The sequence below is a fragment of the Anopheles coluzzii genome, chromosome 2 (assembly GCF_943734685.1).
Source record: "Anopheles coluzzii chromosome 2, AcolN3, whole genome shotgun sequence".
Lineage (NCBI taxonomy): Eukaryota > Metazoa > Arthropoda > Insecta > Diptera > Culicidae > Anopheles > Anopheles coluzzii.
Window position 1 is genome coordinate 19906668 of NC_064670.1, and position 22555 is coordinate 19929222.

Consider the following 22555-nt stretch of genomic DNA (forward strand, 5'->3'; position numbering starts at 1 on the left):
TTGATAGTTTAGTGATGACTTTTCTTATTTGCTGATTGCTTTACTTTTATGTTTTGTATTATTTTTGCTGTTCGAAACAGACAATTGGTAGCAGCAATGTGTTTATGAATAAACCAGGACCTTAACAAGTCCGTATTGTCGAGGAGATTGCATACTTTACGGCGTTCTTTGTTAATCTGTGTATTTCATTGGTAAAAACATCTTAAAGTAGCAAAAACACACTAAATTATGACAACTTTATAGGAGTTGTTTATTCGTATGTTTATCGATAATGCTAATAGAAACTGTTTTTTTTAATCATGCTTAGTCATGCTGAATGCATGTTTTCCTTTATTTGCTTTTGTGGATCTCTTATTTTTTTTCTATTTCGCTCAATTAATCTTTGCACATGCTTTACGTTGCAAGAGAGCGTAGCTTTGAACTTTTTTTTCTATTTGCCGCCAAATTGGCGCAGCGTTCATTCGCCCCTTTGGAAGCAGACAAACTCCCATTTCATAAGATCTTTCTTCTTTCTCCATTTCTATCCCCCTCTAATCGATGCGTTCTTTTCTAGTCGCCCAGGATGAGGAAACAGCTTCGGTGGCGCTGTCGGACTCGAACCCGCGCTCCCGTGCCACCTTCGTAGATGACGGCTGCGGCACCAACCTGCCGCCGGACCTGCTGGCCTTCCCGGCCCGCTTCCCCCAGTCGCCCTCGATACAGAGCTCGATGTCGAACATCCACGACGGGCGCATCTACGGTAAATCGCCGCTGGCCAGCCCAATCTACCAGACCGGACCGGGCACCAGCCTGGGCGGCGGTGCGTCCGCCCAGATGCCGGCCGGGTTCCGCACGCTGCAGCATCCGAAGACGGGTCGCACGATAGCGATTGCGGCGGCCCGCTCGAACTCACCGTTCACGCCGGCGCCCCTCATCTATCCGCCGCTCGCCCTCAAACACCAGGGGTACGTGACAATCCCGCGCAAACAGCGCACCCCCAGCTGGACACCGTCGATGAGCTCGGCGGTGACGGCCGAGCTGCTGCCGGCGGGCAGCGCCGGTCACAGTGGGGCCACCAGTCCCACCTCCCCCATCGACCTGTCGCTCGGCGAGCCGGTGTACGACAATCTCGGTCTGCGGACGACCGCGTCCGGCAACTCGACGCTCAAGCTGAACAAAACGGGCCAGCGGGGGACACCGCTCGGGTCGACGGCGGCCGGCACCGCGCTCACCTCGACACCGATGGCAAAGTACAGCATGAAGGATCGGCCGCTGCCGGCCACACCCGGCGGCCAGACGGCGACGCCCAACAGCTCGCTGCTGGGGCACGGTGGTGGCAACTACGAGGCTATACCGGAGGCACTGCCCTACGGTGCGGGACAATCAATGGTGGCCGGTGGGTTGAGCGGGTTCGATCTCGATCAGTCCTCCATCTACGGTCCGGTGGTGGGGACGACCACGAACCGTAGCAAAGTTCCGCCCAGGCCACCGCCCAAGCCGAAGAAGAAGGTAGTCCTCCCGGCAGCGGGTGGCATCGTGACGACCGGGGACGATCAGAGCTCGGCACCGAGCGGCCAGATGGCGACTGCTGGTGGTGACAGTAGCGGCATCAACACCAGCACTACCAACACCAGCACCAGCCCGCTGGTAGCCGAAGACTGCGACGACGGTACCGAGGTCTAGTGGGAGCGGCAATCGCTCACCTTCCGCCACGGGACCAACAGACGCGTGCGCACACGGCACTTTTCGTAGGCCCTCCTGTTAGTACGGTAGTGCGTGAGTATGAGACCATAATTTAATTCTAGCCCTTAGTATGTTCCACCACTCGACTGGGTGTGTGCGCAAGCGACAATGACGTCGGCATACTAGCAAACCCTTAACGATCGAATCGAGCGTAGGTCGAATGCACACGGACACGATGGTCGAGTGGACCCGGATATGTGACGATTATAGGGGTGCAACGCACAGTAAAAACAAAGTAGTTTAGTAAAGAAGTAAGGCGTAAGCGACGAACCGATCCTCTAAAGCAGCAATGAAATTTGAAAGTTTGCGAAGATCACGAGCAGAAACGAACTTGTAACGGAAATAGCTTTAGCGAGCCATAAACGGTAACGGTGTAGATTTATGGCGAGCTCGTGTTAAGTAAGAGATAGCTAATTTTCGAAAGAACGAAAATCTAAGGTGATTAAAGCACAAGCATATACGTGCATACACAAGCAGATATCGCGAGGGGTAACGAAATTATTGCCGAACGACTCGGACTCGTTTAAGGGATAATATTATTTTTCTTACATTTTTTACATTCGCAATTACGTAGCATTACATCCACTCTCATAGTGTATTTAATTTTTAACGAAAACAATAGTGTAAGTCGAGTGTAACCGTCACGAAGCGAGATCATCGCTTTCGCGATCATGCACACCTGTGGGTGTGTTGGATTTAGTAGGATTTTTTTCTCCGAACCCAACTAGAGTGTAAACTCGGAGTGTGCGTTCCGAGGACACACATACCGATCACGCTTTACCCACGATACCCACAGTGAACATGTTCGTTAGCTTTAGGTTAAGAGCGTTAGATCGTTGGACGGGTACGAACGAACGTAGGGATGAGGATTTCATTGCCGACAAAGCATTTGGAGAGGAGGCTGTTAGAGGCTGTTATAGTCATGTGCAGTGCAGGACGACGGTGGCAATAGACAGAGATGATACCGAGCGAGCAGCAACACAGCTATAGACAGTGAGCGTGAGTGTCATATTTTCTTTGTGAGAAAACTTTTTTGCTACCCTCCTTTGTGCAAGCTTCCTCAAGGGCTTCACGCGGGACTTTGGTTTGCAAAAAATTTAAATAGAAACAAATGCTCATAATCCAACCGGATGATGATAATTTACCATAACATGTGCGCTGTCCTGTTTGCAATTTTTCTTTCTCCATGAAAGGGGCTTCCGCAACACTGCACCGAGCAATGTCCGGAATATCCTTGTTAACTCGTTTCACAACTCGCACCGCTTTACCCCACCGGTATCCAAAATGGCATGTCACCGTAGCTCCGGGGTCACGTGTCGGTGGATAATTATTACAAATGAGCTGGAAAGGAACGACTCATGTTTCACAGTGTCGTTACTTTCATAAACACTGTGTACGCTCCGGTTTCCGGTTGTTGTTTATTATTCTAACAGCTGCTAACAGCGCCACTAACGAACCATCGTTTTGTGCGCTGCATCGTCCCTGACCGCCTCTCGGCAGGAATGGAATGGTGGCAAAAAAAACGATACAGACAACAGTAAAACACGAGAACGAGAACCAATTTCGCTTAACCGGCACAGCACGGTCGAGCTTAATCCGGGCACTGAGTACCGCCTGTCGAACCCCGGGTGAGATGAAAGCAGCTTTTCCTCTTGATTTTAATTACGTGATTACTCGTTGCACTTGAGAAATAGCAACTTTTTTTTTGTATTACTATTATTCGCCACTTCGTTTATTCTATCCCGTTTTTGTCTCCACACGTTTGCCAGTCCGTCCGTCCCGCGGTACAGGGAAGCGTCACGTGGTGTGATAATGTTTTAAATAAATCTTTCTATTACCATCCGCTACCGTTCTGCTCATACCGGTTTGGGTTTTGCGAGCGAGCTGAAGTCGCAAAGAATGAAGAAAAACTGATTAAAAAAAACGAAACCATTTTGTATGGTTTCGTTCTCGTTTCCCCGCTTGTGTCCTTTTTTGCTGTACGTTTCACCCTCATTCACAACTCTTTTTCACGCTCTCCTTGCTCTGGTTATGTTTCTACTGCTGCTGCTGCTGCTACTGTTCAAGAGCTCGTCCTTTGCAGGGTGAAGAATAGAACCACGACACGACGCGGATCCTTACCGTTTTAATTTCCGAAACGAAACACACTAAATAACAGTGCCAATTGACTGAACAAAAATCCGAAGGTGTGGATGAGATGAAGGAGATAGAGAGAGAGAGAGAGAGAAGGCGAGAAGAGGAAAAGGAGAAACGAACAAGCAGTTGCGTTAGGGAAACCTCTTCATTATCGAAAGAGAATAATTGCAACAGCTACTACAAAAAAGATGAAAACACAGAAACATAGGAAAAAAAGTAAACAGGCACTAAAGTTAGGGCGAATTTAATTAGGTGCGGCAACAATTCGCGGCAACATAGGAAGAGAGAGAGAGAGGGAAAAAGCTCGCGAGCTTTTCTGTTTTGTTTATTGTGTCGTGTCGAATAGGTATGAACGAAGGCGACGTTTCCGAGGTCGAAAATGTGATGTAATATTGATGTTGACGCGTAAGGAGAAAGCGTAAGTGGACGGATGTTGTTGAAGTAGCGTTTTGTTTGTTTATCGATCGCAATAGTCTGACGATCATTCGAGAAGGAAACACGATTGAATGCTAAATATAGTTTATTATAAAAAAAAAAACGATCGTAAACCCATCTGAAGGATGAGCGTGGGACGAATACAATGGATGGATTGAACGAACAGTAGCCTGGTGGATCGTTTAGATAGAGCTGTACAATAAGTGACTTAATTGTAATCGAACCGTGTTTAAACGCTTTATCTCTTCTATGTTTTACAGCACACTCCAACACTCGTTATATTACGCAGCGCCTTACCCACCACAAGTGGGGAGTGCATTTGTTGCATCCAATCGATTTTGTGTTTAGTATAAAGTGATTTGTAATTTTCTTGCCCTTTTTCTTTATTTTTGCTAAACATCGATTGTATCATCATCATCAGTCACGTGCCTTTGATCCATTTACTGTACACACTTACACACTCTCATTACATCCCTTGAGAAAACAGGTGGATATGATTTGTAGATACGTTTTGGGATAGTTTTTAATTTTTTTCTATTTTAAGAACCTTATTTAACACCCAACAAGTTTATTAAAGCATCGAACATTTTCACCTACACATTCACGTCAACATGATGCGTCTTAATTTCATTTAGTAAGCTTCCAGACAAGCATCGGCGTGCGCGTGCGTGCGTGCGTGTGTAGCCAGCGTTAGAGTAAGTGTAGCGCCGTATCATCAATAAAGCGCCGTATGCAGCGGGCGATAATTGAATATAAATCCTTCCGCTTTATTTCATTATGTGTTTATTATTTTATTTTTCATTTTGCCATGCTTTATCACAAGTCCCTTTTTTTGTTTGAGAAACCATTACTTCGAGCCCGGTGGGTATGTATTTCAAAGGTATTAAAATAACTATTGCAGAGAAGGTTTATTTTTATTGGATTTTGTTTGTTTCATGTTCATCCCGTTTCCAATTGATTCATCGTTTTTTTTGCTATTGGTTTACGTTTTCCGCGCTCTATTGTGTAGCTATCGGGGTAGTTTTAAGATTGAATTAAATTTTCACTTTTCCATAGGTGCGAGGTAAACACCGGTAGAGTGTTGTACAAATTGAATTGGATACAGTCAGTCCAAAAAGTATTCGTCTAGCTGAATATTTTGCAGAAAAAGGCGAATTATGGCCGCAATAGGCATGGGGTGGTGAAAGTAATCATGGGGTTTGATAAAGGGACCATTAATACACACGTTTTGCTTAAAAATAAGCAATTAAATAGTACTATATCAACCAAAATACATAAAAAACTAAAAAAAGTCGTTTGATGGGCGCGCAAAAAGTATTCGTTCATCAGTCTTTTGGCGTAATATGCGTAAGAAAACAAAGGTTATGGAGTCAAAAAATGTCCTGATCTTGTTTCTTATTGCATTTATTGCACTATTGGTGACTACTTGCACAACGCAAAAACTTATTTGAACCTTTAAAAGACGTAGTTTTGACCCACACATCCTCCAAGACTTGTTCCAATTATTCGCTGGTAGAGAGATTGCATTTCCGGGCCACGTGGCCAAGTTCCATTGAAAAAATGGCAACTGATATCATATTGAGAGTCTATTAAATCATTTTCATCAGTTTAGTTTCAACTGGTTTGGTGTTTCGGGCAAATGACAATGCTCTGTATGTTCTCTAGCTTGACTGTTTTTGAAACATGTGGTATTTTTTTAGTACAATTTCTCAGAACTGGCACCCAAAGTACTTAAAAACAGCAAGAATTTATTTCTCCATCTCGTGTCCTATCAATTTGAATCATTTTTCTAGCTCACCTTTCCTCCATGAGCCCTGGTATAATGACATCATGATGCTACCGTTACACGAGATTTTGTTGCTGCATCTTAGTAGACTGTTTTCGCTACAGTAGACGTCGACCGTATGACCTTGGCGATTTAAACATGTTTTAATATGTTAGTAGAGCCTAATTTAAAACAAATTCCTGAATTATTTGATGCACCTTAACAGATTTGGCCACTTTCTGTGTATGGTATTATTCAAACAAAACATGTTTGTAACAACTCACTCATTCAAGCTATTACATGACCAGCTACGATGAAATGCAGCATGACCCATCAACCAATCGTGACCCATCTATTCTCCTGACCTTATTGGCCATCACAAAATGCACTGATTCTTTCGTAAAATTTGATTTTTCGTACATTAAACCGCTTCTTTCGTTAGATTAACCGTCAAGGATGGCTGCTTACATGGCAATTTGTCACACAATTAGTGTCAGAAAAATGGTCAAACTCTGATCAAATGAAGAAACGAGGCCTTCCACAAATTTTGTAACCTTCAAAAATGGATAGGATAGGTTATGCATAAGTTAAAGATACGATTTGCGCCTTCATGCTCCAATCATTTAACTCCCCCGCTTTTAGTGCCTCTCTGACCGCTTGAAGTGCAATTGAAACAACAAAAATGCATTATTTTAGAAGGAAGTCACCAGTAGATTGATAATAATACATTTAATTCACGTCTACGTAGAGTTTGTCCAGCGTAAATAATGAAAAAGCTAGATGGACGAATACTTTTTGCGCGCCCATAAAACGACTTTTTTTAGTTTTTTGAATAATTTAGTTGTTATTGCACATTTTTAATGCTCATTTTTAGCAAAACGTGTGTATTGATGGTCTCTTTATCAAACCTCATCATTACTTTTATCGCCCCATACGCATTGCGGCCATAATTCGCCTTTTTCTGCCAAATATTCAGCTAGACGAATACTTTTTGGACTGACTGTATATATTTTTAGAATCGCTAACGATCACCACCACCTGGCATAGAATACATTAAACAATGTGTAGGCAATTTGCTAAAAATTGATGGGAACCAACCAATAAATCGTGGGAAACCCTGTAAAACTACAATCATTGTTTAGCCAGCAATGAAGATTTTGGCTAGCATTTATGTCAAATGTGTTCAGTTTCATCCAATTACATAGTGGACATAGTCCAATTACATAGTCCAATATATAAAGTGGACTTAAGACGACTTACAAAGAAGCCTTTCAGTTTCTCCTTTTGTGTCAGTGTGCACAGTCTCCACAAATTCTCGTGAAAGCATCCCTATCGTTAGAAGGGCGTTCATTATAATAATGAATATCTTGATGCATTCGTCCGAACGACCCAGTACGGACCGTATAGATAATATGATACACTTTTTTAATTAATTCATACATAACGCATCTCTTGTCCTGCCGTAACCTTGTCCTACCCGGTAGACCCAAATCCATGCAGGGAATTTGGAGAGCAGCTTTCAGATATGTAACTATCACTGCTCCTACTACATGCACACCGAGGGGCTAAGTGCTTCACCTAACTACCGCCAGGGAAATGAAGTATCGTTGTGAAAGGATGTTCTGTAGAACATTGCGCCTGAAGGTATGCTATGAGGACGTATTGCTTAACACAGCGGTACACCATGCACAATTCTCACAATTGCAAAACATGTGCAAAAAGTTTGGCAAGGGGGATAGTGGGACGGGGGGGGGGAGGGGGGAGTGAGAGAATGCTTTTGATCAAAAGTAACAAAAAAGCTCGTTAGAAGAGATTTGTTAGCGAAATCGTCGTGTGTTGCAACCTCGTGTACGGGATATCCTCGCTTCCGGGAACATTTTAATAACGCACTGTGCCAATGTATGAAATAGTGCGGCAAACGAGCTGTATTTCAGCACTAGAAAATGCTCTTAATTACACAGACAACTTTCGGTGTTTTTGTATTCGTATAATTCTTATACAGTCAATGGCGTATGGAGGAAGTACTGCAATTGTCATGCATCGCCCGCTAGGAGGAAGTACTGCAATTGTCATGCATCGCTGCAATTGTTACAAACACTACGGACAGTAGTAATGATTTTACTATTAACTTCTACATCGATTAAAATGTATTCTCTACCGCCAGGGACAGCCGTGCGCAGTCATTGCTTAACTTTCTTCAGCTTATGGGAAAGAAACCGCTCGAAGTTAATCAATGGCAACCCGTTACCGGACGGAAGTTTTCGCGGCAAAGAGCAAAATCCTCAAACCCCCTGCCTCAATCTAGTAGGATCTCACAGCCGACCGGTGTCGGTGTCGACGGTGTAGCCACCTCCCTAGCAGCATCGCCCCGGTTCTTAATGGAGTTTCAGGGGGATAATTCATGACGTCGGGTTCGGTCGATATTTGTCAAATGCTGTGCTACTTGTCGCTACTTGCTGTTCCTTCTGCTACACGGCTACAGGCTTTGTTTCGTGTTCTTCGTGCTCCACCCGTGCACAGGTTAATGGCGAACGTGGGAGGGATCACGCGTGCATAAATCACACCGTAACATACATGCCTGGTAATTAGGCGGGCAAACTTCGTCAACCCCGGTAGCCCACCGTAACCCACACACCTTGTGCGGTCTTAATTTAGTGCCAGCCCCCCCCAAAACACACGTGGAGAGGTGTGGGTCCGTTTAATTACGCCGTTGGTTGGAAGCGATTTTCGTTCGAAAGCTGTGAGTGAAAGGGGAGTGGTTTGGTTAAACTTTTAAACCACTTTTCGGAGGCCCTGAGTCTCCCACTCAACCCCCGCACCGGTTCGGAAAATTCGCAAAGAGTGTCCGAAGATTTAAACCGATCATTCTCGACGAAAGTTCATTAGCAGCAAACGGGAAGATCGGTTTAACTACCCTGTGTCACCACCCGATTCTACCCGTCCGAAGGCTGAGGAGGGTTGTGTTGTCCCTTCCTTGCTTGCTTAACAGTACAGGCACAGGAAGCACTCGAAAGCAAACGCTCCACGCGTCACGTGACTGTGGCTGTGTGTCCTTCGTGTTGTTGATCCTTCGAATTACCTTCACTCAGAAGACGGTCCTAATCGCAGATCGCTGCCTTTCCGGTCGTCCGGGCCCGATTTTGGGTGAAATTGGAATCCTTCCTTCACGCAACCCACAAGGAACAGGGCGTTGAAATACTGAAAGTGAATAAAAATAAACATTTCCGCCATATTGTACCAACAAACGTGGGCGATGGCACGATCCAGGAAGCAATCATAGCGGGAGGACTTTCGACGAGGAAGACGTGTAAGGGGAAGCGTTTTAAGAATTACACCACTTCACAGCGTTGTAAACTTAAGCGTGTTTTTTTTTTCTCCTAACGCAAGCAAACGCGCCATCCCAGGCAGCGATACGCGCTAAATGGCGCATGTGAACTACGTCGATGGAAACCACCCACACCAACGGTTAAAAGCTTTTGCACTTGAAATAGTGTGGGCGTGGATGTGAGTGTGAGGAGTGGGTTTGGAGATATTTTTCTTAATCGCCACTTACAACCATCCGGCTCCCGCGCTCGCCTTGGCAAGGCTTTAAAAGCGACAACCAAGCGGCGCCGGGGTGGCTTGTTTGGCTATTTTTAATGTCATCCGCTTCATCGTGGTGGTCGTGTAGCACCACCCGGGATGATGACATCGTTCAATCGATCGAGATTAGCCCGCCCCAGACGACACCGGACATGGTGCAGACGCGAAGCACGCTCGTTGCTCGATTGGCAGGAAATTTGATACTTATCATTTCATCCGACCGGTACAGACCGGAGAGCCGGTATTAGAAAGTTTCCAGCAAAATGTGACACCCTGGGCGTGCTACCCCATTCGAACTTGGGGGCCCGCGAGTACCCAACGCTCGCGGTATAGCTCGCGGTGCCGCTACACCAGTCATTAAGGCGAGAACACTCTTCTGCCAGCGCATTGAGAATGGTTGCCACGAAACGGTCGAGATTGGATCTGCTTTGATCCGTTTAACGGTACGCCAAGTGATGCGATTTAAGGATAATTGAAGCGATGGCAGATAGTTAGGGAATGGGAATGGGAGTTGGCACACGGCGAGCAGCAAGGCTGCACAAGGAACGATTGGTAAGGAATGGAAGCGCTATTCCTGTTTCCGTTATTGTAACGATGCCAGTTTAGTATCTCCATTCCTTATGGTTGGAGTAGTTCGATGGCTGTTTTTAATATTATCTTCTTGCGATACGTAATTGCCATTAGTTTCACTAAAATCTACCAAACCTAAAACTAACAGACAAAGGTTTAACTATTAGAGATTGTTGAAAAATGAAGCATGTACAAGAACCTCCAAATGTATCGCCATTACTAGTAACTGGTGACAGCTTCACTAAGCACGCTTAAGATAGGTTGTTCTATTACCGTTTTGTTCTAAAATGGTGCATTGCTACCATGAAGGTTGTTGTACAAGTAAGGTGTGGCACTGCGATAACATCCCGCATCCTTGCCGAAAGCTTCCGACTCGTTTGCTCTGCTATACACCTGCCCGCATGGACACTTCCGTATCTTCACCCATTTTTATGACAGTCCACTCTGCCCAACGTGATGAGCTGTGCCTTTCCGGGCGCTTTTAAACCCCTTAATCGTTTCCGACACGAAAGCGAATTATCGACCGAATATTACCACCCATACTCTCCGCATACCGTCTCCTCAGCCGCACGTGTGGCGAGGCGCACGAAATGTAAACACAAAGTGCGCCCTGCCCCTCGCAGCGGCAACAGCAGCAACATCAACAACGAAATAAGCTTTACCATTATCATCATCATCCGAAGCAACAGCGATGGTCGGCTACCTTTAGCTCACCCCTCTAGAGGGTACATCATCGCACACGCTAGCGGGCAGCTGTCCCGTTTCCTGGGGGCCGGCTTTTGGGGCAACTTCTCGCACACATATCGGGAGTTTCTGTTTGCCAAACACACGTCCGCCGTTTCCTTCTTCCGTATAGACCCGCGCGTTAGTCCAAACACCGTCATCCGGTGGGATGGAATAGCGACACGATCACAAGCTATACACATCCAGTGGCACACACACACACACACGAGTATACGGGAAATGGAGAAGGTGGAACAAACCTTCTTCCTTCCCTCTCTGCCCCTGATTCAGTGTCCTGGAATTCGCTAGAATTCTTCGCTTACCATATGCAGCATTTTGGGGGGAGAGAAAGCGTCCACTATTTCTGAGCAACAAACGCCCGTGCTTCGGGAAATCCCATTCCGAACCCGAGCTCCCGAACCCAGCTTCCAACATAACAGCACGGCGCGCTTTGTGTGATACCGCCCGGTGGGAAGGATGGGAAGGTCCTGTGGCACAACGGAGAAACGAGGTGGAAAGTTTCAATTTGATCGCTTGGAAAATTGTCCAACTTTTGGGTGGGGATCTTTTCCGCGCCCACCTGTTTCCTTCTACATCCTCCTCCCCTCTGTCTGCCTTTGGTATGTGTGGAACGCTCACGACATTCATGGCGACATATTTTCACAAACTTTCACCCCGCTTTGCGCTCTGCTTCCTCCGGATGGGCGGAAGAAGCATGATGATGATGATGATGGGCTTTCATGTGTGTGTGTGTGTATGTCTATGGGTGTAGTTTTGCAAACATCCCATTAATATAGTTCGTCTCTCGGCACGGGCTCGGGCTCCTGGTTTGCTGTCCAAGGATTGTCCAAGGCCAGTGCAATGCACACAATTATTAGCAAGCGATCTCGTCGAGCATCTGGCAGCTTACTTTGGCACCGTTGGTAAAACATTTTCCACACGAACGCCGTTCGTATGTTGAGCGATACAATCAAAGCCACCGGCAAACAACTTTTCGCACAAAATTTTCAACCCTTGCTAGAATTCGTAGCTTCACCAGCAGCAGCAGCAGCAGTTCACGGTGAATGCATCGCACTGAATAGATTGAGTTACGATTTTGGGAATAGAAAATAAAATGGCACTGGTTGAATATTAGCAAGCGGGCATGTGTGAGGCATGTTTTATTTTTGCCCTTGTCAGGGATGCTCATCGAACGGCAAGCTTATTTTCTGTGGAAATTTTAACAGGCGCGGATGCACAGCAACGAGAAAGCACTGTTATGAAGATTCAGCGTAAAAAGTAATGAACAAACCATAGGGACGCAATTGTTTCCCATTTCTAGGAAGAACGATAATAGAGCAAATAAGTTCAAAATTTGATTTAAGAATGCATGTGTTTCACTGAAACCCTTATATGTATTAGGTTTTCCTCAAATTGAAGCATTTCTCTTCCAAGCTCCCTAACCGTTGCCCTGCGCCACTGGTAGTATGATTGATGAACATTCCTGTATTTATTAGCCATTTGTTCATTGTTCTTCCCCGACCAGTCGCAACTCGACGTAGAACGCTCTTCGTGTTTCTTCCTTAAACCTTACTAATACTTTATAGCTTAATTAACAGCGTCTACGAAAGATCAATAATGAAAACAATTCAACTGAAAGCATTCATTTAAGTATACTACGGGGCCCATTTCCTGCTTCAAATCGCTCCATTCCTTTTGGGCTGCCCCGTTTCGAAAGTGTCCCGTTGCCTTATTGAATGCAGAACAACGTTCAACCAATGAACCGGAGGAAATGAAGCAAGCTTACTCCTTACGCAAACTTCCTTTTCATCCCTCCCGTTCTGTTGCGCCCATGTGCTTCATAACCATCTGTTTGCCGTTTTCGATTAACGGTCGCTTGTGAAAGGAGCGTCACGTACGAGATCAGTGCTTCTAATTGACCGGATCACACTCTCACAACCTTGCACTACGTGTGTGTGTGTGTGTGTGTGTGTGTGTGTGTGTGTGTGTGTTGAAAAAGTCACGTTTTTCCATCTTTCGGTAGCCGAAAAACTTCATCCTTCTTCCGTACGTCGTCATGGTTGGCGATTGCTGTGATTGCTCGATCGTATCTTGCTCGATGCACTTTCTGCCTCTCGCTCTCTCTCTCACACTCTCACGCACACACGGTTTCTCTGCTCTCCACGCTCGCTTTCCCAGACTAGATTGCTTCATATCATCTACACCATTTCCTCGAGATTTTGCCGCACAAGGGTAGTGTCATTTCCGGTGCCACTTTGCCACTGCTGGTTGCTGTTGTTGTAGGTGTTTTTTTTTCATTCTTCTTTCCGGAATGCAATCGTTAAACTTTCTCCAACTATAGCGAGAAACTGGTGCAAGAAGCAACATAAGTAGTGCTCCGAACGAGCAAACAAGCAAAAAACACCAAGGAGCAAAAGTCATAACCACTGCACCCGTGTGCCCCACCCGTGTGGGCAGTGGACGGTGCGGTGCGGAGAGACAGGAAGTTCTTCCTCACCTCACCAGCAGCGATACTGCCCCAGCATTAGGTGCTCTTTTTTTTTTGCTTCCTGTGGGTGTGCACACATTTCACAAAAGAGCGTAGTGGGGCCACCACCTCCCACCGCCTGGTGACAATTGTTCTCACCCTCCTGCCATTTGGAGTGGAGCGCATCGTTAATAGAAAGCAGGCGAAAATGCAACGATGCCGAAACAATGGGTTTCGAAAAATAAAGCTTCGTGGCGTAGAGTGGGAAGAGAGACGAGTATAATGTTGCTATGCTTTCTTCGACTTTCCCCCAAAAAGACTGGTATGCGCACTGAATTGCTTTGCCCCTGCTCAGACACTACCACAACAATTGTCTGTGTGTTGTTTGTTGTGGCACGGGCATTATCGTGTGCTTGTGAAATTTTTATCCGCCTCTGACCGTCCACTTGTGTGGTTTTGCTCGTGTTTTTGCTTGTTGTTGTTATAGTAAAAAACAAAAGCACAAGCATCACAAAAGCATGCGGCGAGCAGCGGTGCAAGCGACCTCGTGGGAAGCACCTTTTTTATATGACAGCGGTGGTCAGCTACACACACACACACACACACACACGCTCACTTGACCTGCAATAATAACTTTGCCTTCGTGCTTATCGTTAAGTAGCGGAGATTATGTTGTCCAACTTCACAGTCACTCGATTGGGAAATAAATATTTTTCCGCCTCAGTTCGCTGTTGCCTTGCCGCGGGATGGCTTCTATTGTGTTTGATGCGATTTAATACGAGTAAACTTTAATTAATGCGTTCAACTGCACTTGTTGAGTGTGGTCGGGGAAAAGTTTTTTTTTGTTTTTCAACACAACAGTGCTTCGTTTGATAATGACGCCTCTGCATCAAAAGTTCTGGTGCTGGGAGCAAAAAGTAAAAAAATTGTTAGTTTTCCCGTTAGTTAGTCCAATTAATCGGTTGTGAAAATCTCCTAGGAAATGGTAAAAATCGGAATATTTTGCTAGGTTGATATGTCAAATTTTGGTACCTTATGCTTTAAGTTCGCGTGTTATTAATTTGTCTCTCATCGTACTAGTGCTATGCAGATGAAAATGTCACCTACTTCGGTAGATCCCTACAAACGCCAAACGCAAAACGTGTCCAGTTGCATCAAAGTGAACAAACACAAGTTCAAGTTGACATTTTTTAAGCATTTAGTTGCGCGGAAGCATTTGAAACTATGTTGCAATTGAAACTTTCTCCCATCAATCATAAAATGCATCGGAATCATTAGTTTGTGCTACTTTTTTCTTTATTCTGGAGGAATGGCTTTGCCGTATTGCTTACTTTGAGCTACTTTTCGTGCGATGAAGTTCATTTACACCTATTGAATTATTTACTTAATAGCTTTCTCATATTTATTTCATTCTTGCGGAGCGATTGAAATCCACATTTTACACAACCTTCTACACAAATCCCCCCCCCCCCCTGAAGAGCCAGAAAGAGATTCGAATCGAATAAAGCTCTCGCGAGCGCTAGCGCCCAGCTTCCGCGCGTGTCGATAATCACGCTGCAGTAATGGTAAAATGTAAAATTGATTTTTCGCATGGCCCGTGTAAGATCAACCTCATATATTGTACGTCCACGTCCGCTGTCTGTCTGTGTGTTCGGCCGCGGGATACGTGCCTTGGGACACTTGGTGCAAAGGGCAAAGCGAGCATGGCGGCTGCGTCACGGTACGATTCGTAAGCAGGATCAGCTTATTTCTTACTCTCCTGCACAGCTTCATTTCGGCTTCCCGTCGCGGACAGGACGCCAGGCTCAAATCCTATCTCGGTAAGCTCAGCTTTCCAGCATTTCGTGGCGCCCCTTCCCACTCTTCTGCGCGCACTTCCGCTAAACGGGTAACAGGCAAACAGCAACCCCTTAAGTGGCTTTAACGCTGCCTTCGCTCTCAACTCCTTGAAGCGAAGCGACACATTGCGGGGAAGCGGAGGAACAAAATGATGTTTCTGTTGTTGTTGTTGTTGTTGTTGTTGTTGATGTTGTGTCAAAAGTTTTGTGCAGAGTGTGGGTGTGGGCCGTGCAGAAAGGAAAGCCCTGAACATCTTACCAGAACATCCGGTCCCGGTGGGAGGGCTGTTTGAGTACCAGGCTGCGCCCACACACACACACACACACACACACACACACACACACACACACACACACACACACACACACACACACACACACTCACCTCCATCCTCCCATTCCCGTTTGAGTACGTTTGAGTGTGCCGTCGATTGAACATGAAGTCGCTAGAAAATCGGATAAATCAATCAATCGAATAGATTTAGCATGGTGCCAGGCCGGGGCTCGCTTTTCCTCCTAGTACACCCCCCCCCCCACTCCCCCTTCTTCTCCCGCTTTAATATCACACCCACCAGCGGGAGTGGGCGAAATGTGTCGCATGTATTGAGTGGCTGCTTTCGCTTTTGCCAAATTCACACGAATTTCTTCGGAAAGTTAAGATCGACACACACACGCACACACACGCACACACACACACACACACACACACACACACACACACACACACACACACACACACACACACACACACACACACACACACAGCTTGGTATTTGTGGCTCATGCCGGGAGCTAATAAATCTTCGCTTGTAATGAAGACGACTTGCCGAATGCACACGGGACTTGTGGGAGAGTAAGCTTGTCGAACGAATGTAATTCAAGTGAGGGAAAGAGAGAGAGTGCCTGCGTGTAGGTGTGCATGTGTGTGTGATGGTTGGCGGCTAATAAATTAAATTGTCTCCCGGGGCGGTCACCCCATCTGGTTGGCGTGCCGTGTCGTGTCCCGTGGGAAGGCTTTAGACGCAAGCGAACATGTTGCATGCGAATCGTCGCAAACGGGTGCAGTTTACAATTGCAGTCATACCACCGATTGGGGGGGAGATTACAATTAGTGGGGTTGTGTTCAGCATAATTAGGGATCGATATTGTTTTCCATTGGGTTTTGTGGCGAGACTTTCAATTTGGTATTGATGCATTGATACTTTGCGGGAAGAGTTTAAATCATTATCGCAATCAGATTATTTTTATTATCATTATTATTATTATTATTATTATTATTATTATTATTATTATTATTATTATTATTATTATTATTATTATTATTATTATTATTATTATTATTATTATTATTATTATTATTATTATTATAATTATTATAATTATTATAATTATTATTATTATTATTATAATTATTATTATTATTATTATTATTATTATTATTATTATTATTATTATTATTATTATTATAAAAACTGTTTAAAAAAATAATTTTAATTATTTGTTATATTCTCTATTTATACATTTTCTAATCGCATTTTGTGATTCTTATATTCTTCCTTTTGATCTCTCCACAACGATTTGTCAATTAGTTTGGCTTTCTTTACAACATAATCATGTTTCATGCCTCTCTCTCTCTCCGCCACTCCAGCACCTTTGAGACCTCTCTATACCGCCCCGTGAACAACTCATATTACATCAGCAAACGGCTTTGCAAACAAGGCAAAAGCAATAAAAAAAAAACAAGACATAGATAAAACAGCTCCTTACGATGGCTGTTTTGCCGAGCGGTGCCGAGCATGGATACGTTCGTGACACGTGCAACCTCTCCGGTCTACGTCACACGTCGCCTTACCACCACCGCTAACCAAACAATTACATAAACAATGTTATTGTCGAAGCGCCTGTCGCTGTACTTATCGCTTGAGGGAGGCAGGAAGGTAAAATTCCTGGCGCACCGAGCTGCCTTTTCCCCCTGCTGTTGCTGCTGCTGCTCCTGGACGGGCAAAATCTCAGACAGGCGTTACGAAACGCTCCAACCCAGCCAATAATGTACGACCCGTTGCAAGGGGGACCTGCTCACCCATGTATCTATTGTGCTTGTCAATGTGACTCTTCCCTCCCACTCCGACCCATCCTGCACGCCGCCCCCGCGGGCGATGGCTTCCAAAAGTGGCCAAATAAATTTGAATCAATTTCCATTCGAAATGTAATTACTCCGCAACAAACCTTGTTTCGGATTTCCCGCCGGGCATTGTGGGTGGCATTCCAGCATTCGCTCTTCTTTTTTTATTAGTCAAAGCATTCCCTGGAACGGAACTTAATTTGTCGAAAATATTTGAATAATTTCCCCCCCCCCCCCTCACAAGTACACGCACGATGGCTCGCGGTGGTGCAAAACCACCGACAATGGCAATTTCCAGCCGACAAACATCCGACACTGTGGCCGCACTCGATTGATACGTAGGCCAGCCCCGTGGCAGGTGATTTTTATCGCTAGCCTTCCTTGCTTGCTTCCTTGCTTGCTTGCTTTTGTCGCGTGTGTTTGTGTGATAAGAAAACCGACAAACGGTTTAACAGCGCACGGCGGAACAGCGTCTCATTCGGTGGGAAATTAAATTATGTCTTGTCGCGATTAATGGAACCGGTGTGTCATGGGACAGCATGGGAGACTGCAACGTCGGAGTCAATTTTCCGGAAGGAAAGCCTCGTGTGCCTTCAGTCAAACACACACACACACACACACACACACACACACACACACACACACACACACACACACACACACAAATCGGAGGGCTCTAATTCCATTGCTGCCACCGTTTGCAAAATCGACCGAGTTTAATTGAGTTCGATGGGCGGTGGGGTAGCTGCAGCTTGCCAGCGTGTCATGTCGCACCTCATGTCAGGCCTGGGTGGAGAAGGAGATTCAATCGCAGACCGTGCACGACTTGCGTATGTCACCGGTGTAAACTGTGTGTGGCTCTAGGCTCGGGACGACGCCAGCCGAGACGAGACAGTCGATCCAATTCAATTCCCGTCACTCGCTGACTGATGCACATTTTATTTCTATTAAGCAGTACCACAGTCCCGGCCGGTCGCTCCTTCGCGCAAGTGGGTTCGCTGGATTGGATTGGTTGATGCGGGCGCTGGGTTGAAACTGGATAGGTCCCGGTAGAAAGAGCCACTCCAAGACTACAAGCGTGAAAAACGGTGAAACGAGCCGCACTGAGTGTTATCCGTTGCGACTAATCCGCACGGTTAACCTTTTGACTTTTCACTTCCACGAGGATGAATTTGATTTACCATTTGGGTGTGTGTCTTTGGCCGTGTCTGAATAGCATGATGGTATTACAGAGTTTTTCAGGGGTTCATACTGATACTTTGCTCACACTTTCTGGACTATTTCGTATGGGAAGTGTGATCATTTTTCGGGCGTGAGTGATAAAGCTGTCTAATTGTGAGTGTCATGGCATCCTTATTGGAATGCGTCATTTCCAAATTGCAATGCATCGTTCGGATTTTAGAAGAAGTTTGAAAATTTAAAAAAAATCCATATTTAATAATTTTATTCCATATTAATCTGGCGGCCGCTGACCAAAGCATTTTGCCAAACAGTTTGAAGCCGTTTCAGAAAATATGTTATTTTTTATGTTTTTTACTTCAACTAGACTGGAAAAGGTTTGCAATTAATAGATAAACAAGTTGTGCGAGTACTTCAGCCATTTTGTGCATAAAAAAAGGTGAAAAGCTACTTAAATTTGCGATCCGACATGACCATTCACTCGATGACCAAAAAAAGCTTCCACCAGCCGCCGTCAGATGCGCTAGTGAAAATCGAAATTACACTAGCGAGTACTATCACTATAGCCCGACCTTAACAAACAGCTGCCAGTAAAGTATGTCACACTGATCTTGTGTTTTTAAATACAATATCAAGCATCTTGTCTTCAGCAAAGAGTTGCTCTTGCCAATCAAACAGTTTAGATTGCTCGGCACTGATACCGATATCCCCTCCAAAGCTGAAAGCATCGTATTTAATGATAGATTTACCACACGGCGTGTAGGTAAAGCTAATGTTAGACCTTTTCTCCGAAACATGATCGCCGCACCATCCACCCACCCAATACATGATCAAACTTCCATTTACCGAAGGTAGAATAACTCAAAACAGGCTTCCAAAGTCTGCCCCTTTCAAGAAACTTCTAATTAGATCATCTACCAGAACAGTCGTCGGGCTGGTGCTTTGGGAAGCAATCGACATTCCTCGACACTCAAGGGGCAAGTGTTAAGTAGAACGAGTAGGTGTAAAAGTTTATCGTTTACTTTTCCTGCGTGATGGTTTATACGTGTGCGTGTGTGTATATAAATTTACGTCCGCACATTTTATTCGCGTAATTTGCTCTCCTCTCACTTCGGGGACCACACAACCTGCCCGAAAAGGGTATATCCATCCTTTCAACCGAACGGGTGTGTTAATTTTCCCACCGATCATTTCGCTCCGCTGCTAATCGGGCTAGGAGGTACATCCAGCACCAAGGAGGATGTGATTTTAGGGCAGGTCCGTTTGCCCCGAACCGAAAACCCAAACCGATCCGGCCGGCACGAACGGAATGGTGTGTGGTGTGTGCAAAACTTAAGAAACTACTACCATGCCCTTTCCCTAACCCCTGTGTCTGGTGTCGGTGCTTGTTAGCTGGTTTTGCAGGCATGCTTGAGATCGGATCAAAACCCGCACGTGTAAAGGGTAGCTTGCTTCCGCTCTCAAGGGCGGCCGTCGGTCAATATCGTGCATGGGATATGAAATATGATGCTTCCCCGCCGCTAGTGTTAACGTCGCACCATCGCCCGTTAACGTCTTGAAAACAATGAAGCCACAGACATACACACACACACACACACACACACACACACACACACACACACACACACACACACACACACACACACACGCATACATAGGGTCAGGTGTGTAAGCGCTCCAAAGTTCACTGATCCAATCCGCTTGCCAACGTTCTCACTTTTCATGCGACAAGTGCCATCGTGCCACGCGACTATGGCAGCACGGGCGGCAAGGCAGGGACGGATAAAACTTTTCCCGGTAGCAAGAGACGAACCCCGTTTTGTATTCGCCAGGTTGGAAGGGATGGGTGTGTGGTGATTCCGGCGACGAGACTGCCGGTACCGATAACGTGCTATCGCGATGAGCTCGAACGAGAAAGTTCCACCCCTAATTGGGCAACTTTTTGTTCCACCTTTGTGTGTGTGTGTTCAAGGGGGAGTGGTAGTAGGGTTTGAAGCTCAAATACTTCACAACATGAGGACAGGGCCAAAACCGGTACGTCCGGTAAATCCTGCCAAAGTGTGTGTGTGTGTGTGTGTGTGTGTGTGTGTGTGTGTGTGATGTTTGCAAAGGGCAGTCGTGCGGAAATGCGAGCAAGGGCAGTAAGCTTACTGGAAAAGTTCGTCGAGAAAGCTTCTAGAACTAGAATTGAAATTATTACTAAAGCATTTTTAACTCGTTAAAAACCAGCTTTAAACACAACCCGAACACAACCCGTGCAGCTGTAACGATCGGCTGCAGGACGACGCCAGGATCGCCCACGGGTCATCCTTAATTATCCGAGTGGCGCCACCTTGTTATGATGCCCGATGTCTGCTGTCGCCGGATCCCTCGGGGTCACCGGGGTTGCCGGCTGATGCCTTTCCCTTCCGGAACTGCCGTTCGTCTCGTGTCCTTCTTTTATTCTTTCATCGTTTGCACACTACCGTTACCCCCCCGGGGAGAAGGCAATGGGAGACGCATGTGAGCTTTTCCGTCTCTACCCTCTGTCCTCCAGCACAGCGTGTTCGTTTAATGTGTCGCCGAGAAAGAGCCAAGTGCTTCCAGCTGTGCCCGGGACATGTTTTCTCCCCATGGGTCTGTCTGTATAATGATATTGTTTTCTTCTACCCAGCCACTAACGCATAGAAGCAGTGACGCCGAGCAGATAAAAAATTGCGCAAAGAAAAACACACACGCACACATAAGCAGAGAGACGTTCTTTTTTCCGGCAGCAAAGACAAACTTTTACTGCAAAACTTTTCACACTACACAAGTGTTTTAGCCACACAGCCTCGCTTCGGTTTCCTTATGTTTGTGCCACGCGTTGTGCTGCTGTACTTAACGCTACTTTACGACAGTGCGAAGCATGAAGGTACAGTGCTGGACTGTTTGTTCTGCATTTTATTACTCCAGACGCGTATCAGCCGCATATCGCATCTATTTGCGCGCGCAAAATTGTTCTATTCTCGTGGTGGAAATGCCATTTCTTTGCCAGTGTTTTGCTTTATCTTCTTTAAAACACACACAAAACTGCCATCCAGAGCTGCTGGCCAGCTGGTTTAATTCTGTGTGACGGGTGATCGTTGCGCTTCGTAGTCACTCTCACACTCTCTCACTCTCGTTCTCTCTTTAGCTGTGGTTAAGTGGGAGCAGCACAGCCGCATGGGTTGAATTTCCTTCCCTGCCGAGTGCACTCTGTTGTCACCGCTCATTAATGTTTTGTCGCTGACCTTACCGACCCCGCAGGCGATCGCAAGCAAACTTCATTAAATATGAAGCGCTTCACAGTACTGGATGCAGTATGCTGTACTGCGGGCAGGTCGTACAAGACGGTTCGGTGTTTGGTCGCTCTGTATCTCATGTTGCACTTTGTCCCCAATTGGAAACCACATTTCAGTTCGAATTAACATGAACAAACACTCAGACCGCATTTCAAACATTAAAATGCAAATTAATGTGTGTTTTTTCATCTTCTCTTCACTTCATCATCTCATGTGTCACCTAAAGAGACTTCTGACACTTTAGTGACGTTAGTATTTTTTAGCAGACAATATAAAATTACACCACTATTCAGACATGATCAAACGCGCTACACATCACTCTACGTAACTTCTTGCAACAACACATATCGAGCAAAAGCCCCTCGCCGAGGAGTATTGTGTATTGTGAAGCAAATCTGCATTTCCTGCTACGTGTAGAAGCGCCACGACGAATGGTATGCAGACGAAGCGAGGATTTTAATTTGTTTAGCCAGTGGTAGCTCTTGGTCTGTCCTTTGCTCTCTGGCGCGTCTGGCTCCGGCAGTCCTGTGTAGCGGATCCAAAATTGCCAAACCTCGCTTCCAAGCCGGTTCGAGGAGGCGTGTGTTGTCGACCACAGGAAGCTACCCAGAGCGATGAGCGCGTATACGTGCGCGGTGGCTGTTTGTGTGGTATCACACTGTTTCCCGAAACTTGCCCATAATTTGCATCTCCTTTTAAGATAATGAAACCGGT

At 45.7% G+C, this 22555-nt stretch overlaps 1 protein-coding gene across 7 annotated transcripts in view; it reads left to right on the top strand.

Moving 5' to 3' along the window:
* The window catches only part of LOC120952416 (uncharacterized), a 136014-nt gene extending 130951 nt beyond the window's left edge, over positions 1-5063 (top strand). For all 7 annotated transcript variants that reach the window (XM_040371731.2, XM_049607004.1, XM_040371730.2 and 4 more), the window contains one exon: positions 554-5063. In XM_040371731.2, coding sequence (XP_040227665.2) covers positions 554-1662 — 1109 coding nt within the window. In that variant the 3' untranslated portion in view covers positions 1663-5063. The remainder of the gene's footprint in view (positions 1-553) is intronic.
* Positions 5064-22555: the final 17492 nt, after the last annotated feature.